Here is an 18,150-nt window from a genome sequence, read left to right as displayed (position 1 = left end):
TGTTATTACAGTCAGTGCCCTCAGAGTCTGAGCCCAGGGTTTGGCTCTCCCAGAGCTGTCTTGTATGTGGGTTTTAGTTTCCAAGCAAACACCTCAGATCCCTTCCACCCCTTTACATTGTTCTGAAGTACTTACACCTGTACTTTTATCCTGCATCCCAGTAGCTTCCCATGTTTGTTCTTCCCCAGGATGTTCAACAATTGCTGCTTTTTGTCAGGCTGCACCAGCCTTTAGGCTTTGGTTTGATTTCTTTCTCTCTCTAGATTCGGTTGACAATTGTTTGTGCTGTCACCTGAAGTAGCTTTTAATGGAGAGAATTCCTGGATGATTTTTTTCTGAATGCATCTGCGTTTTGAAAAATCACTGCCTTGTTCAACATTCTTTTTATTCTGTCTGTGGTGGAGTTTTGATGCTTGCTTAGGTCAGCTACCTCCAGAAGTTAAAATTTGCTTCTGGAATGCTATGGTCCCCTCAGAGGGATACCAGAAGGCCGCTGATAACCATGATTGTTGATGGTGGAAGTTCTGTCCTCAGCTCTGGAATAGATTTTACATGTTTAACGTGAAATTCTCCTTGTTTTGCCAGAGTGAACCTCTGCCCCAGGCCCCAGTGGCCAAGAAGCCTGCGCAGCTGCCTGGGAAACCCACCCAGGTTGTGAAGCCTCTTCCAGTGTCTGCTGCAGCTGAGGAGAGCTCCCCTGAGCACCTGAAACGAGCTGCATCACCCTCCACCCTGCACAGGGCAGAGTCCCTGGATCACCTCCCCTCAGCTGGTAAGTGGAGGGATCACCATTCCCAGTGATCCACATTGCAGGTTGTTTGCTCTAGTTTAGTTTAATCCCTTCGTAAAGACTTTTTCATTCTAGTTTGGATATGAGCCTGTGAGTGTGTGGCATAGATTTCCTCTGACAGGAGCCCCAATATGTATGTCTGCTGGAGGGAAGATGCAGAGCAGCCATGCAGCTTTACTTCACAGAGACAGAATGTGTAATTATATGGGTGATTGGGTTTTTAATTAATTTTGATGTAACAAGTGTATCGATTCATAATGTTTAACTTGCTCACAGTAGCACTCTGCATATACTCTCATTAAAGGGGACAGGCTGCCAGTGTGAATTATTCATTGAACCAGTGGAGCTTCCTGCATCACACAGTGCTTTCTGCCTGGTGCTTCAGCCAGGGATCTCCCACTGGCAGTGCTTCCTCCACCTCTGCTCTGCCTGTTGCTGAGGTCACTGAGCAGTTGTCTGCACAAGATTAATTGTGCAGAGAGTAAGGGACAGCCAGCACCTCACGGTGGGATTTGGGCACACATGGACACTGCTCAGGCTCTCGCTGATGCCTTGACTGTAATCCCTTCCTCCTGTTCTGCCCTGGCTGATTTCCCTCAGGATGAGGCAGAGCTGCCTGGTTGGCTGATGCAGGTTCTTCTGGGGAGTGCAAAGGCTTTTTATGCAGTGCCACTGTGATTAGCTCATAAATCTTCTCTCTAGAAAACGCCATGACTTGTTTTAGAAAGACCACTAAAGTGTAGCAGTGGGTCCATTTTGGCTTTGCAAATCCATGAATCCTCAGGAGCTTCCTGGGTTTGCAGCTTTAGCTGACGTGCTAATCTCCTGAGTGAATTGCCCTGGACTTGTGCAGTGAAGGAATTGATAATGCCTGGTCCCTGCTGTTACAGGAATCGATCCTGGCTATTTCAGGTATTCTAAAATAAGACCAGTAGGTGCAACAAGAACCTGGACAGAGCCATACCAACGTGATTTTCCCAACAAAATGTCAGTGCTTTGCTATTGAAAAGTGTATTTCACTAGTCAAAGCGCACTCAGGTTACCTTTGTCCCCTCAGAATTACAAAGCTAATAAATCCACTGTAAAAATCCTCTCTTTTTCTTCCTGGAAAGTGCGGGGTGTGGGCAGGTGTGGGAGTGGAACAGAACAGTTGCACCTAAGGCCCATTCCAGGAAAGTCCAGGAGCTGGGATTGGTTGTCTTAGTGGCTTTGCTGGGTCCATTCTGCACAGATTTTCTTTGAAAATACCTGTGCTCTGACTCAGCCTCCCAGAACACCCCAACCCGGTACAATATAAAGCAACCTCACTTGTGTGGTTGTCCTCAGTGTTTTGGAAAGGAAATAGGAGACTCAAGAATGAGTAAGAAATTAAGAGAGCAAGGAATTACAAATAAGCAGAGGTGGTAGGTCTGAATGTGCCTGCACATTGGCTCATCTGAGGTTTTTTTCTGATGGGTCAGGGTAGAGGGAAGAAATGAGTCCAGAGGATGCTCATAATATTTGCTGGTTTTTAGAAGTTACCAAGGCAAGCTGAGAGTTGGAATTCAACTGCTGCTTTGGACCAGGCAGTTGTGCTGGAGTTCTGTGTCCTGCCTGCACATCAGGGGCTGTAATTACACTTGGGAAGTCATATGAGTTTTTTGATGAAGGATGTTGCTGTGAGAGGAGATTTGTTTCTTTTTCTAATGCTTGAAACGGAAAGTGTCCAGGAAACAACAGAGTGCAATAAGGAAATGTCCTTATTTGATACCTGTACTTGCACTGTACTTTTCCTGACTGAAACCTGTTTCAGGGGCACTGCCAGTGTCAGATGAGTGAGGGTTTCTGTACAATTGTTTTTCAGTCAGGGAACAGCTGGAATTCTTGGAGAACAGGAAGAAGCAATACATGAAGGCAGCCATCAAGGCAAAGAGGGGCAATAACCTGGAACAGGCAAAGACGTATCTCAGAACTGCAAAGGGCCTCGACCTCAAGATTGAACAAGCCAAACATGGCAAACCTGTGGACATTTCCAAGGTTGGTAGCACCGGTAACATTCTGCTTTTTTCCATGTTCTTGGACATGTAAGTGCTTACTTTTCCCTATAAGAGCTCTGAAATGTGGTGTTCTTGTGTTGCAGCTGCCATCACCCCCTACAGACGATGAGGGCGATTTTATCTTCGTGCACCATGAGGATGTCAGGCTGTCTCAGAAAGCAGATGAAGTATATGCACAGCTTGTAAAATTGCTGAAGGACCAACATGAGGTGACCACTTTATCTTTTTTTATAAATGTTTTGGGGTTTCTTTTGTGCATTTCTCTGAGGTTTATTAATATTATGATCTCATTGTTGTTTCTGTGGGGTCTCTTTTTTTTTTCTTTTAAAATACTTATTTGTGTGTCCTAAAAAGGAGAATTTTCAGACTTGGCTTCTCTTATTATTTGAAGCCTGCGGAGGGTGGGCTTGAAGGCTTGGGACTGTCAAATTATCAATGTTAAATATGAGCACTCAACTTTGAAAATAGTTTTATGAATGATTAAGATTAGTCCTTGGGTGAGCCTCATGTCTACAACTCAGGTGATTAAAAAACAATAGGGAAAACAGCTGGAAGAAATGCTCAGCTTTGAAGGGTAGAGGTGTGACTGGTTCTGAGTGATTTGGGAAAACTCCTGGCTTTTCTTAAATTAGGTTGTCATGAACCTCCAAACCCTGTGCCAGTGATGACTGTGTGTGTGAGGCTCACTGAGTGCAGCTGTGTTTGTTTGGTTCTGTCTGTGTTGCAGAGGTGTTTGCAGTACTCCAAGCAATTCATGCACCTGGGAAACGTGGCAGAAACGACTCGGTAAGAGCCAGTGCCTGTTTTTTAGTCATGCCACAGTGTCGTGGCAGGCCTGAGTCTGCCTGACCCCTAAGGGTGCTGGGGATTGGCTTGGAAAGCTTCTCCTTGTGGGAAAGGGGCAGTAACCATGACCCCTGCATCTGCAGGTTGCTCTCAGAGCTCTGCTCTGGGATTATTTCGGGGCCTGTATCTGGCAGGAGGCTGTTCTATGTCCCAGTGGGGGTGTAGCTTTTTTATTGAGTTTTTTCTTTCCTTTTCTGTAGGTTTGAGAAACTGGCACAAGGCTGTAAAAAGGACATGGAGATCCTCCAGCTTGCACGAGCACAAGGAATGGATCCTCCAAGCCATCACTTCGAGGAAAGAACCTTTAAAATGATAAGGTGTGGAAAACCAAAAGGATTTCTCAGGCAGGCTGGAATGACTTTTCTGGTCTTTCACTCTTGTTTAGAGAATTGTGGGCTTAGGCAAACTCAGGTGGCACCCAGGGTTAGGAAAGGATGCTCTCAACAACTTAAATGCAAAGAAGTTGTTCTCTAACTTGTCTTGTGGGTTGCTTTCAAAATACTTCCAGCTTCATCTCTTATATTCTGTTACTTCAGCCACTTCTGCATTCTCTGTATTTTTCCCTCAATCCTGTTGCCTTTTGAGCTTTGTTCCTGGCATGCCTGAGAGATATTTTTAGTTCTGTTTGTGTTCTTTCCTTGCTCTGTTGAATTTTATGAAGGTGATTTCTGTAGGAGTGCACTGTCAAAATAGGTCTGCCCAATACCTGTGGCATCCTAGTTGGTAGTGGATCAGGTGTTGGCTATGGGGTGATTATGCTTTTTTTTATTTATTCACAGGATATTTTCTGAGCTCAACAGCACAGAAATGCACCTTCTTATTGTCAGGGGGATAAACCTGCCAGCTCCTCCAGGTGTGTACTTGAAAGGACAGGGGGGCTCTTTCCTCTGAGTAAGTGAGGAAAGTAGTGGGGAATGAGATTTCTTTATCCTGAAGACACTTTAGGAGTCAAGACCTTTGTAGCCAACACTCATTAAAACAAAATAACCAGGGTTTGGGCTCAAGCCTCCTAAAAAAAACCTTTAAACAGTATTTTAAAAAGCTGACAGGTGAATAAAGAGAATCTGGGTTCCATCTGGACAGAGGGGAGAACTTTAAATTGTCCTGGGTTCACTGATAACTGGGTCACAGTTTGTTTCCTATTTTGTTGTGAGTGCCTGCCTTAAAATTACACCACCTTGATGTGTTCTGACCCTTCAGTAGACAAAATCCTGCCAATGTTACTGCTTTCAGTCCTTGTTCCTGGGAGCTTGTAAACCCTCTGTGCTAGACTGTCTGGGGACCACCAGCAGCATAAAGAGAAGCAGGTGTTTCCCTTGGGGTGCCAGCTCTCTATGGATTTGGGGTTGATGGGTGGGTTTTTCAGTTCTGTGCTCTTGAAAATCCTGCTCAGCAATGCCTGTATGGGCTGTGTGGGTTGGCTTTGTCTCCCTCAGGTGTGTCCCCCAGAGACCTGGATGCCTTTGTGAAGTTTGAATTCCAGTACCCGAGTGCGGTGAGTGTGTCCTGGCTCTGCTGCTCCTCCCCCTGCCACTGCAGGAGCTTGGGGGGGCTCCAGGGAAAGGGAAGACACTCCTAGGCATCCTGCTTGGAATTGCCTGTAAAACAGATTTGTTCTTCTGAAAGACAGAACTACTGAATCTGTTTCTTCAGGTGATGATACAGGGGACAGGGGCCACCTCAGGTGGGATCTGCCTCTGAGTCCCTTCTAAAGGCATTGCTTTGGGGCATCTCTTCTAATTAGAGAAATGGAGTGAAAGGGTTAGTCTTTGTCATCAAATAAAGCATGTGGTGATTTAATTAGCAAATATAAATGTGAGTATCTAGAGAAATTACTTGGGCCATACAAGTTTCTTGGCCTTACTAATTAATGCTTGTGTGTGTGTGCATGTAGGTATGTGTATGGATATAAAATATGTATACACATATGTATCACTTCTTTCCTTGGAATTCCCCAGTGTCTTCCCTTCACCTTTGAAAGCAGTCTCTGGTCTGAAAAATACTCAAACCTCAGAGCTGGGAGGGCACCTGAGGAGGGGCTGACTATTCTTGCTGTCAGTAGAAGTTCTGGGGCTTTGCTGCTTTCTGTGTAGTGCAAAACCAAACCTTGCTCTTCCAGGACTAATGCTGAGCCCTGGGAGAGTGCAAAGCCTGGCCTTTTACCTCCTAATAAATGTTGCAGTAGTTCCACTATAATAAATTCAATTACCTGTGGGAAATTGGTGATGGTCAGAGCAGGTTTGTGTTTCAGTTTGAGTTACTCAAGGCCTTAATGAAGGAGTCACCTCATCAGGGTGGCTGGAAACAGAATTGGTCTGTGTGAATCATTTTCTGTGAAATAAGGAAGAATCAGCATAGTTGCTTTTAATCTATTTTCCTTTGTTTAAAGAAAAGCAGATCTCTGCTGCTTAGCCAAAAGTCAAATACACCACCTTTCTCCTTCGTAGCCGAAATCAGTTTTGCAAAGTAGCTGCAGTAATTAGGTCACATTGTCCTTGTTCATTCCCCAGAGATTTAGTTTGTACTCTGCTTTAGGTTAAAAGCTAATTCATTTTGGTGGCAGATTGATTGTCAGGCAAAATAATAGTAGGGCAATTCCCTGAATGATTTGTGATGAATTCCTTGTGCAGCTTATTATTGCAGCTAATGCAGGAGGGACAGAATTACAGCGGTGTGGAACGGGCTCAGTTTGTCGTGGAATTCAACAGCCACACTCAGGGACTTCCTGGGGATTGCACTGAATTGCCTGTGACCATTTACCTTACCTGGGCCTCTTACATTTAATGCAATGTTTTGGCTTGTTCATTATATAGTGTTATACTTGTTACCACAATGAAATCCAAGTATTTTAGTCTTGAATGTACCATGACTGTTCTTATCATTCAGATAACCCCCTAAAACCTCAGGTTTCTTGCATAGGCATAAAGTAGAGCTGATAATAAAAATGGTCACTACTCTGTATTTTAAAACAATAGCTGATGGATTTATGTAATGTGTGTCTCTTTTTTTAATAGGAACAACCTCAAAAGAGTAAAACACCTGTAATTAACAATAACAATTCCCCAGGTGAGTACTTTTTTTTGGAACAGTGGGAAAAACATTCCACCTTAAGCACTCCTGGAGAGTCCAGGCTGCTCTCATCCTGTGACTCAGCCCAGAGGGCCTCCCAGCTCCTTTGTTCTTCTTTCTTATGGAGGGTTTGTTGCAGGGTGAAGTTCAGCTGCACTGGCAGGTTTTTCACCCTCCTCCCAACACTGGTGGTTGTTATTGTGTCCTGGGTTAGTGGAATCACGGAGTTACCAGTTGTGCTCCAGCTGTTGCTGTCAGCCCTGCTGGCAGATGGGCCAGATAAATACGTTTTCTTTATTAAATAAGTTACATGATTAATTTGAATATCTCCATGGATCAGACATTTTCCAGTCAAATTTGGTGTCCTGTGAGATTGCCAATTCTGTCATGATTTTGGCTGATCAGCTGATGTTTGTAAACCTGACAAAGCATCATTGCAGAAAGAGATGATTTTTTTTTTAAGACACTGTGTCTTGAAACCAACAAAAACACTTCCTTTGTACCTCTTGAAAATCCCCCTTTGGCCTTGCCATGGAGCACAGGTGTTGGACTCATCATGCCTTTTAGAATTAATCCTCTCGCACTCTCGAGTTGGTTTTATTGCTCCATTATTTTTTTCCAGTTCTTGCAGTGAGCAGCCATTTAGTATCAGAACAACTTGGAATTCACTATCCAAATTACTAGTTATGATTTTCTCTCAAAAGAGGTGCATATATAGAGATATATCTTGGGAGTTTGCACATGTGTTGTGCTAAGATTAGAAGTCCTGAAGCTCTTACACTGAGAGTTGTGCTCCAGATCTTCCAGGAACTTGCTCTACCCTTGGTGTAGTGTTTGGGCTTTCCAGGCTGGCAGGCACAGATGGTTGTTCCTGGCTAGCAGAGCAGATAAGTCTTGGAGCATTAGTTGGACAACCTTGTGAACCTTTCTGATCAAAAGGTGAAACAGTTCTTGCCACACTCGTTAATGAGTCTGGTGCTGAGACAGTATTAATTACATTATTAAAACACCCCTTCCCAGTCATTCCAACCTCACTGTTCTTTTTCCTTATTATTTGGTACCTTTTTTTTAGCCACAGACACTCTATTTACTTGCTGAAAGACCTGAGTTTCCCAGTTTTGGCTCTCCAGTAACTGGGGGGGTGCCAGGTGAGCTGCAGCAAAGGGACACACCTGGGAATGACTGGAAGAGCCTCCTGAGGAGGAGTTCATGTGGTGGGAAATGTCTCTCACAGATGGGCTAAACTGAGATCAGAGTCTGAGGAGTGCCTGTGACAGAGCACTGCACATTCCCAGCTTTCTCTCCTTTCTCTTTTCCCTGACCTGCAGAATACAACCAGCTGTTCAAGCTGAACATCAACCGCAATCACCGCGGCTTCCGCCGAGCCATTCGCTCCAAAGGGATTAAATTCGAAGTATTTCATAAAGGGTAAGTCCTGGGTTTGCTCCTCCCTCACTGCTGCTCCAGGAACAGCTGGAAAGTGGGATAACTGACAGAACACTGACATGCCAGTGGCAGCAAAACACGAACACAGTAAAGCAGATGACAGAGGATGGCAGAACTGGTGTTCTGGTTTTGTAGTTACATTCTTTCATCATTGGATCTTGCGGTGTTTCCCCAGCACTGCTCCCAGGCCGTTAGACTGCCTTGAGACTGCCCTCAGCTCAGGGAACAGGACAGTGGGATGGATGTTAACAGTGGATAGTTCAGGGAGATCATCCTCTGTCCAGGCACATAACTGAGTTACTCAAACTCAGTGACCTGCATTCCCTAATGCCTGAGTTGCTTGTGATCCATGACTGGGCTGGGTTGTTGGATAACCTGGTTTTGTCTCGGTGGCTCTTTGTGCTGTTCTTTGTTTCTGGGCCCTGCAAAAATCATCTGTAGGTTCTCCAAGATGATTTTTAAGTTGTAGATGTTTCAATTCTTGAGCTGAAGTCCCATTGTTTTACTGCACATCTTCCTTTTGCATCTCTGTTGAAGAGAGAAAAGCTGATTTTCTTACTGTTTTTTTCTGTCAGTCCTGACTGCTCCACTCTCTCTGTTCAGGGTCTCCTTTGCACAGAGCTGTGAAGTGTTGACATTGTTCAAAATGTTTTTTTTTTTTAATCACCTTTCCCCAACCATCTCCTTGGGAGAAAGGGGAGGATGAAGTGATCCAGGCTCTTTCCTAAGGACTTTCTGCTCCCTGCCTTTCCCTCAGACTACAAAAGAAGAATACTTTCAGAAGGGCCTTTGTAGATGTTATAGCTCTGGGGTCTCTGATAACTCTTTGACCATCTCCCAAGAATTATTGGTGCTCAGTGAGCAAAGGAGACTTGTTTCAGGTCATATATATTAAACTTCAGTTTAACAACACTTTCAAGTAAAAAGCCAGCAATGTATTTTTCCAAAAGAAAAGCCTCTCCTTGAGCCTCTCCTAAAAGCTTCTGAAGATAAAAGGAGATTTCCCCAGAGCTGTTTCTGAAGCCATAGCCTAGAGCAAGTTCTCATTATACACTTTAAACCCCCTGGAACTGAGCAGAGATGAACCAGTCTTCACTTGTTTCTTGAATTTTAAAAAGAAAAAAAAATGCTTTAAAAAATTCAGCAAGAATTGCTGATCCTCAAAGTTTTGAGCCAAGTGCCCCACACGCTGCAGCACAGTTATGTAACCCCTCATTTTAAGGTGCTTGTGAATATTCAGCACGTGAGCCAATGAAGTCTGAACTTCTTTAAATGATTTTGTGAGTCAACTCTCACTGATGAGAGTCTCAATCTTCTGTTGCCACCAGTGATGTGATCAGGAGGCTCCATATAAAAATTTTTGGCGATTCTATTGCAAATGTCAATTCTTGCTTGATAGTATCTTAATATCTCTTGACGATAAAGGAAGAAGGGTGGGTGTTTGGGGGTTGTGGGGTTTTTTTTTTGTATGTTGGTTTGCTTGCCTGTTTTTTTCTTAAACAGTGTGGATAAAAAGGGAACATTCTGAATTCTGGGCAGATTTCCTGTCTAAAACACAGCAGACATGGCCAGTTGTCTTTCCTGCCTCCAGACTGTAGTGATAGTTTTTGACTATTAAACTACCAGTATGAAGGTGAATCAAAACAAGAGCTGAAATGTTCCTAACTTGTTGAAAATGTTTTGCTATCAAGATGAAACAGAATGATTCATGTGACTTTTCCCTAAAAGTACTTTGCCAAAAGCAGCAGGTGCCTGTGAAATGTTTGGTTTTTGCTGAGAGATTCCCTTCCTTGGGAAGTCCTTCAGCCTGTCCCATTGAACAGCTGCTGGGCTTGTCTTCCCTGTGTCCCTGTGCAGGGAGAGAAGCTGCTGCCACTCCAAGTGCTGGTTTAGTTGGTTGTTTTTCTTCACTGCTGTCCTCGTGTTTAACTCAGTTGCACAAGAACAGTTAACAAAATGAGTGCTTTCTTATCCTGTGTCTTGTAGTCTGGTGTGTTAAGGGTTTTCCTCTTGGCATGTCCTGCCCAGCCCTCCTGGATGTGCTGATGGAGCAAACAGATGATTCTGGGCTTGTTTTCTCTTTAATGTCCTGACAGTCCTTACCCTTTGCCTAAGGAAGGTTTCTTTGGAACAGGTCCTTTTTCAGGAGTGACAAGCACGTGGGGACGGCACACTTGAAACTGGACAAGCTGGAATCAGAATGTGAAGTTAGAGAGATCATTGAGGTATGTTTGGGGAGTAAGGTGTGTTCTTCCACTTAATATTTAAACACAAAAGGGAAATGAATATTTGGATAACTGTGTGTGTACAGTGGGCAGTTTGGTATCAGAAGAGTTTGGTACCTTGCCTGGGAAGTGGGGAGATGTGCTCTGCTGAACTATAATCCGAGGAAACTCGTGGCTGTGACCCCTCCCAGCACTGCAGCTGATCCTGCTGGTGATCTCTGTCACCTTTGGATTGTGGGCAGATACAGTCAAGGATGGCTGAGGCTCTGCACTCTGACACTGTAATTCAGATGTGCGCTAACTGCTCTTCTCTTTGTGGTTCTTGCAGATTTTTGATGGCAGGAAGCCCACTGGAGGGAAACTGGAGGTAAAAGTGAGACTCAGGGAGCCCCTCAGTGGTCAAGATCTTCAAACAGTGACAGAGAACTGGCTGGTCCTGGAGCATTAGTTCTGTGGGAGGTACGGATGCTGCTCCAAGGGGGATCTGGGTAGGACCTGACAGGGCTGCAGATAAACTCTGCTTGAGTAATGTGTCCTGGTGACATTGACCTAATTACACAGCTCTGGTTCATACCATTCCTCCTTGTATTTGTGGTGGGGAGTTGACATCATTTCATAAATGAGGTTACAGAACCTCTGATTAGTTTGTATCTCAAAGATGCTTCACAATCACTTGAAATACAGGGACAGCTTCTGGTGTCACGTTTACTTAGAGTAATACTTAGAAAATAAGATTGATAAGTAATCCATCTCCCTTTGCTTGATCTCCCAAAGCCTCTGTGCTCCCTCTTCCTTAGCACATTTTATTTTCTGGTTGTAAATGGCAGTTAAGTGGATATTCATCAGCTTCAGGGTGACATCACCTGTTGGCCACAGCTTTGCTTCCAAATGCTGCTGAATTGGACAGGTTGAGAGGCCTTGTTCCAGTGCATGAGTCTGAATTTGGACACTAAAGGGGCTGTTTTAGTGGTTTCCTCTCCGCCCAGGAGGTCAGGAAGGTGCTGTGAGCCTCAGCGAGGCTGAGGGACGTGTTCCCTGAAGTAACAACTTGGCCTTGTGCCGAAGCACTTTCCATCACTGGAGCTTAATAATTTTGCTCCATTGATTTTTCTAGTTGACCATCCAGAACCTTCATGTCAGCATTTTACATGTAATGTCACCTTGTCATCATCTGTTCTGTACTGCAGCAACTAGTTTCGATGGGGTTTGTGTGGTTTTTTTCCCCCAGATCCATTGGAATGTCAGAAGCCGTGGGCTGAAGGAAGGCAGAAGATGCTGCTAAGCTGCAAGCACCAAAGATGTTCAAGAATGCACTACTGACCCTAATGTCTATTTTGGTAACAGCCATAGTGCTTATTAATCCCCTCGAGGCAAACGGGAGGCTCTGGAAGTGCTGCTGCAGGGCTTGGGACCAGTCTGCACAAAATAGACAGAGTTGCCTTAACGTGGGACTACTAATGTAGCACCAGGATGAATGTTACATTAACTATGCAGAGTGCTGGGGGGAAAGTTGAGCCCCTTAAGAATTCCCTGAGGCAGTGCCAGAGCTTTTTGCTCAAGTCACAGGTAAGACCTTCACCAGAATTCCTTTTTCCAAGTGTCCCAGCAGCTGCTGTGGTTCAATGAACAGTCTGCTACTGCTTTTTCTGTTCTCTCCTGGCCAGGCCTGTTTGGGTTGGGGTCTTTTTTTTTTTTTCTTTTGGTTTCCTAAAACAGGAGAGATCTCAGGCAGCAATTTAGGGGTGGGAGTCCTTCCTCTGGGCACGCCCTTGGCACCTGAGGTTCCAAAGGCTGCAGGGCTCCTTGGCAGCAAGTGTTTACAGACCCACATTTTTGTTCTGGCTACCAGTTGTCTGCTGTGCTTGCTGCACTGCTTGTTCAGCACAGAAGGGTACTGTGCCTTCATCCTTTGTTTCGTTGAGGTTTTAATTTAAAAAAGAAGAAAAAAAAAGGTACACTAAACTCTGCTGCTTCCCAAATGTTCCTTGTATTTTTACAAGAATAGGCTTTTACAATTCTTCCAGGTGATGGGGAAAATAGTCACTCTGTCATGTAGAAAACTGGATCATGACTTATTTTCAGGAATGCTTTTGATCAGCAGCACACAAAAAGTGATACTAAAGCTGTTTGTGTTTTTTACATCTCTGTGGATGAACAGAAACCAGGGATCTCCCAGGGCAGGATGTGCTCCTGCCCAGAGGGTTTGGAAGGGCAGGCTGGGAGACAGGACAGAGTCCAGACAGGTCAGGCAGCGCTGCCTCTGTCCTTCTGAGCAGATGAAGACAATACAGTGTTTAGTTTTTAATTTCAATAAATTTAATATACAAAACTACATGTTGAAAATAAAAATATAATATGCAGTTTTTTGCAGTGTTAACTAACTGAATTTTAAAAGTACAATTTTTTTCTAAACAAGTACTCATTTCTTAACAACATGGTAATTAAGGTCATTTCAAAGGCTATGGTCGAAGCAAACATGTCAGTCACCAGTTGATAGTGTTTTGCACAAACATAATCCAAACCTAAAAGACTTCTGGGGCAAAGGAAGAGAAGATAAACATTTTTCACCTCTTTTTACTGCATTATTGAGCATAACAATGCAACTAAAGTGACTGGAAAGCCGCTGCTGTGGCAAAGCTGGAGTGCAGGCTCGAGGAGGAAGATCATTTCCAAGTTTCTGGAATGCTCTTCCAGGTGCTGAGTGGTGCCTACATCGTGGAGTGCCGTGTGTCCCAAAGTGCAGGACCAGCGTTCAGAGGGGGATCCAAGTGCCCTCAGCCCAGCTGGGCTGCACAGACACCTCAGCAGGAGCAGTGGGGGGGGTCACAGCTTAGGCTTGGCCCAGCAGGAACCATTAAACGAGCTGCATTAAGCCACCTTTTCCCAAGTGCCAGAGGTAAGGCTTCACCTGGATGAACACCCTTTCAGGTGGGAGTGGGCTACCTCTTGCTGGCCAGCTTTTTTTGTGGAGTTGGCCCTAGTTTGTGGAGTTGGCCCTGGTTTCCTGGTCTGCCTTCTCCAAGGGCTGAGCGGTGCCAGCTCTAATTTGGAACATTGGGTTTGTCAGACTTTGCTTTTTTTTTTTTTTATAAAGCAGCAGCCATTTATTCCCAAATGCACTCTTTGCAGGCACAGGGCTGTGTGCACATCACTGTGTGATGTGTTACCTTTTCCCTTGCCCAGCCAATGGTGTTTATTTATTTAAAAACTAGAGCCTCAGTCTCCCAGGGGCCTTGCACTCCCCTTGCCCTTGGAAAGGACGCTGGTGTTACCCACTCACAGCACAACCAAACCAGGCCCTGCTGCCTCCCCCAGAAGGGACTGCGGGGAGGGACCAGGCAATGTCTGACACACCATAAACGTTCACCATAAATTAGTACCTCTCTTCCCAGATAAACCATCTCTGTAGACAGGAGGAGAAGCCTTCACCCCTCTTCCTGGGAGGGACTCACAAGAGCTGCTTTGCACGACTATGGCTAAACAAACCAAACCCCTTCTCCTGCTTCCAGCTCTTCCCACTGGTTAGCAGCTTTCCATGGAGACAGTAAGAACATGGAACCACATTTCCTCTGGCTGATGCTCAATTCCAGCTTCTTAATGCCCTGGCAGACACCAGCAGCTGCTCTCCTTCCCAAAGCCCTCTCAAGTGAGACTAAGAGCACTGGGCCAAGTGCAGGTGTTCAGAGCTGCCCACAAAGCCTTTTTCAGCAGAACATGCAGGAACAGCCACTCTACACTGTTACACAGGTAAGCTCTGACAGGGGCTGCAGGATGAGGTGCAAGCTGGATACGTGACACGGGCGTTACACTACCGGGAACAGCAGGGAGGGGACACGGCTGCCCTGGGCGGTGCTTGGCTTTAGAAAGCAGGACCTACTGGGGGGGAGGAGGAACGAGATATAACTGCACTTCAGGGCTAATGTTTCCTCTGCTTCATACAGATTTGTAAACAAGGTACAGAAGAGCAGAGTTGTTCTAGGACATTACAGGAACCTGCCGAGGTGAGGGACTTCATGGTAACGAGAGGAACAAAGTAAACCAGTCTATGCCACATACACAACTGCAGGTCACAGAACCCTGGGAGAGATGCCTGTCCTTCTGCTCCTCTGGACACAGACAAGGGGAGTTATGGCTGGGGAATCATAGAATCAGATGGGGTGGAAAGGACCTCTGAGATCATCAAGTCCGACCCTTGATCCACTACCACCACAATCTTTCCATAGTTCTCAAGGGTTTCTCCAATTGTATTTCAACCAATAATCTGGTCAAAATAATGTAAACGTTACTGTTCAGTGTCTGCAATACCCACGAAGGTTGTGATGAGGTCAAAACGGAGGGCTTGGCTGCTGGTTCTTACATGGCCATCTACAAACACTACAAGGTTGGAGTTTCACTTTTTATTTATGCCCCAGTGATCTTTGCACCCTTTTGAGCATTGAGAGTACAGGACTGAAAGTCTTTAAACATGAGCATTTTCCTAAACAGTAACAGAAGTGGATTAGCTGCAAGGATAGCATAGCCATGTTGTAGTATAGAAGCTGCCCTGATCCTCTGGTTGTTGACAATGCATAGAAGATTTAGAATTATGGAACAACTGTCCCTCCCCCCTCCCCCCACTTCCCCAATAGTGTTAACAAAAGCTTAATTTTTCCAGTTTTAAAGTGCAAATGATTCAGATACAACTGCTGCTGGAACAGGTCTGAACAGAAAATGAAGTCCTCTTATGAGATGTTTTCCAGAATATAAAAGATGAGCTCCATTATGACCGGCCCCTCACTCAACTGACAGGCCCCTCCATGAATCACTGGCACTAAGGCACTGTCCAGGTCATTCATGTATTGAGAGGGCAGTGGCTGTCCATTGCTCCCAGCCTGGTAACCAACCTACAAAATACAAAGTAAGAGCAGGTTTTAAGAGGGACATGAGGCAGGGAGGGAGGAGGAGCTGTGGTCTCTGCCTCAGGAGTGGGTGCTTGAACTGGATCTCGCAGGCACTAAAGCAGCTTTATCAGCTGCTTTTGCACTTCTGCTTCCTGTGGCTGCCTGAGCAAAAGAAGCCTCTTTTTTCTCCTGCTTTGTCAGAGCAGCTCCCTGAGAGCAGCAGGAGCTGCCCTCAGCGTTATCAGCTTAGGCTGGGCAGTGTTCAGGAGCTGGGTGACACCAAGCCCAGCTGCTCCCAGCCCAGCCCAGCTGTCCTGGGGGACTCAGCTCTGCTGGGAGCTGTGGCCGTGGAGCCCTCGAGAGGACCTTCTGTCCACTCCTTGGCCTCAAATGCAGACTGGGATCTTTTAGGAGCAGCCACCTTGTGAGCAATGGTTTGTGCCCACACAGGAGCACATTTAATACACTCCTGTCTTGAATTGCTGGTGAAAAAGCCACTTTAGAGCCTTCTCTGAGCACAGAGCAGGTGCTGCTCGTGCCATATGGGGGTCAAGCCCGTGCTAATTCAGGCTGGGCATGGGCTTTCCAGCTCTTAACAGATGTCCCAAAACACCAAACAACAGCCAGCACCACCTGATTAGCATCTGCTATGGGTACTTCAGCATTCTGGTTAAAGTGCTGTATTCCCTCTTTGGGGAACAACCCCCCAGTTAAACCAAAACTATTCCAGACTTACTTGATCCGAGTCCAGGGTGACACGCAGACCCAGCTTAGTCATTCCATCTTCTTTCAGCAGTTTCAGATGAGGACACAGAGCCAGACAGAAAGCCTTTGCCACGTTTTCAGTCAGCCTGCTGTGATCAGCTGGGTCACTCAGACTGCTGTGTTGCTCATCGTTTTCAAGGAAAAACACCTGAAGGGAAGAGTTAACACAACATAACACTTGGCTTTTCTAGAAAATTTGGGTTACTGACATGCCATTTAAGTCAAGTCACCTTAGGGGGGGGAAATAAAAAAACTTCAGAAGATTTAAATAGTCCTGTCCTCTACCATCTTGGTCAAAAGCTTCACTGTGGAAATTCACTATGTATGACACAAAGTTTTGATGAAAAACTGCTTTTAAACAGATGTTAATTTCAGAAAAATTACATTTTTAGAAGAAGCCTGAAGCTGTTGTTGTCACTTGTTTCTTTTGAGCCCATTTGACCTGGGGAAAAAAAGGACACATAGGTGGCATGCAGCAGAGTGACACACTTACAGGAATCTTCTGACATCAGCATTTGTGTGCTGGCAGAGTCACAGGTAACACCAGCTGTGCAAGCATTTTGAAATGATTGATGCCACAGCACTTTCATTTTAACATGAACTATTTCAGAGAAGGTGGCTTGAAATTTTTAAAAAACAATTTCTATGAAGATTTGTCTCCGTATAAAAAGGCAGCTTTTAACTCGGATGCAGATGAAACCAGCTGTTCCCTTGTGTAATGCAGTCCCCAAGTGCTCTTCTTGTCCCCACCCCGTTCCACAGCCCTGTCAGCAGAGGGGGCCAGAGCAGCACAGGCCGGGGTGACAGCAGGGGGAGGGTGTTGTGTCCTGCACGGTATCTGCCCTTGCAGGCAGGAAAGGCAACCCAGGCTTGTTCTGGGGCATTGGCTGCTGTCGTTTTGGTGAGCTGGGTGAGCAGGCCCAAGGCAGAGGAGGCTGAGGCTGCAGCCCCAGTGCTGCTGTTGGCTCAGTGCAGTCGGGTGGGACAGACTCACCTCCGTCCACCGAATGACCTTCCCGTTGGCCTTGTACTCCGAGCCGTGGAATATCTTCACGCTGGTTATGGATTCCATGGATTTGCCATCAATAGGGCTCACAACGCTGCAAGAGGGAGGGACAAGGGTCAGTTCCCAGCCAGCAGAAGACGCGAGCTGGGCAGAGCTCCCTTGGAATCAGGGCAGCCCCTGGACGGGCTCACGTGCACAAAGCAGGGGCTCATTTCCAGCACAGCTGCTCTCCAGAGCTGGGGGCTCTGAGGGGCTACCACAGCAAAGAGGAGTTTCATATAGATTGGATTTCTGTTCGTTTGTAAACTCTGTAGGCCAGCAATACCTGAAACACGACTTACACAGCCCAGGATTTGGTTACAGAACCCAAGACTGATCTGGAGAGCCTGAAACTACAGAAATACCCTTTCTAGGTGCTGAGTCCTTAAATAACAAATACATCCCAACAGCACTTTACTGGCATAAATACTTAAGCTGCCAAATCCACCTTTCTTTTGGCTTAAGTATCAAGTGTCCAAAGATACTGTTGATGTTCAGCAATTTTATTTCCAGCTCTACTTCATGCAAACTAAGCACCAAGAGAGCAAAGTGGCCACAGTGTGCAGGATTCAGCACTGAGTGCTGGACACAGATTAGTGGTTTCCAATAACTGGATATTGGCAATGGCAAAAAATCCATAGCATTGGCAATTTTCTAAATTGATGCCCCAAAGCTCTAGTATCTCAATTCCATTTTCATGACAATTAATTGCATCTTATCACTCAAAAGAGAGGCACAGACTTTTAATTCCTATTGATTTGAAGACTCACATGCCTTGTAAGATCAATTAAAAATTTTAACAGAATCAGTCACCAGTGTCCAGTGACTGCTCTTCTACTTACCCCTTACTAAAGTTTTTGTCATCTTCTACCCACTGAATATGAACTTGTTCCTGAGGGTCTTCAGCATCTACTTTGCCACAGGTGATGGTGAAGTCTTTCATCTCTCTCAAGGCCTGCCTTAAAGAGTCCATGTTCTCAGCAGTTATCTGGACCATCACTCCATCTGGGGAACCAAGAAATGCTCATAAGCCAAGATAAGCCACACC

General features: G+C 45.4%; 2 protein-coding genes across 4 annotated transcripts in view; one reads left to right on the top strand and one right to left on the bottom strand.

Annotated features, from left to right (window-relative positions):
- Positions 1-12,772, top strand: part of CC2D1B (coiled-coil and C2 domain containing 1B) — a 28,755-nt gene extending 15,983 nt beyond the window's left edge. For all 3 annotated transcript variants that reach the window (XM_027894432.1, XM_027894414.1, XM_027894423.1), the window contains 12 exons: positions 586-772; positions 2,634-2,806; positions 2,910-3,035; positions 3,554-3,612; positions 3,873-3,989; positions 4,452-4,525; positions 5,109-5,167; positions 6,687-6,738; positions 8,070-8,169; positions 10,322-10,412; positions 10,741-10,871; positions 11,641-12,772. In XM_027894432.1, the coding sequence (XP_027750233.1) occupies positions 586-772; positions 2,634-2,806; positions 2,910-3,035; positions 3,554-3,612; positions 3,873-3,989; positions 4,452-4,525; positions 5,109-5,167; positions 6,687-6,738; positions 8,070-8,169; positions 10,322-10,412; positions 10,741-10,860 (1,158 nt within the window). In that variant the 3' untranslated portion in view covers positions 10,861-10,871; positions 11,641-12,772. The remainder of the gene's footprint in view (positions 1-585; positions 773-2,633; positions 2,807-2,909; positions 3,036-3,553; positions 3,613-3,872; positions 3,990-4,451; positions 4,526-5,108; positions 5,168-6,686; positions 6,739-8,069; positions 8,170-10,321; positions 10,413-10,740; positions 10,872-11,640) is intronic.
- A 2,020-nt stretch (positions 12,773-14,792) lies between these two features.
- The window catches only part of ZFYVE9 (zinc finger FYVE-type containing 9), a 52,980-nt gene continuing 49,622 nt past the window's right edge, over positions 14,793-18,150 (bottom strand). The window contains exons 16-19 of the mRNA XM_027894402.1: positions 17,945-18,107; positions 17,052-17,157; positions 16,029-16,205; positions 14,793-15,295 (exon numbers count right to left, since the gene is read on the bottom strand). Coding sequence (XP_027750203.1) covers positions 15,134-15,295; positions 16,029-16,205; positions 17,052-17,157; positions 17,945-18,107 — 608 coding nt within the window. The 3' untranslated portion in view covers positions 14,793-15,133. The remainder of the gene's footprint in view (positions 15,296-16,028; positions 16,206-17,051; positions 17,158-17,944; positions 18,108-18,150) is intronic.

This window comes from Empidonax traillii, unplaced genomic scaffold, assembly GCF_003031625.1.
Source record: "Empidonax traillii isolate 1590-97213 ecotype Southwest subspecies unplaced genomic scaffold, ASM303162v1 scaffold15:size5535645, whole genome shotgun sequence".
In the NCBI taxonomy this organism is placed as follows: Eukaryota; Metazoa; Chordata; class Aves; order Passeriformes; family Tyrannidae; genus Empidonax; species Empidonax traillii.
Note: the sequence above shows the minus strand (reverse complement) of the source record. Positions and strands in the feature narration are given on the sequence as shown.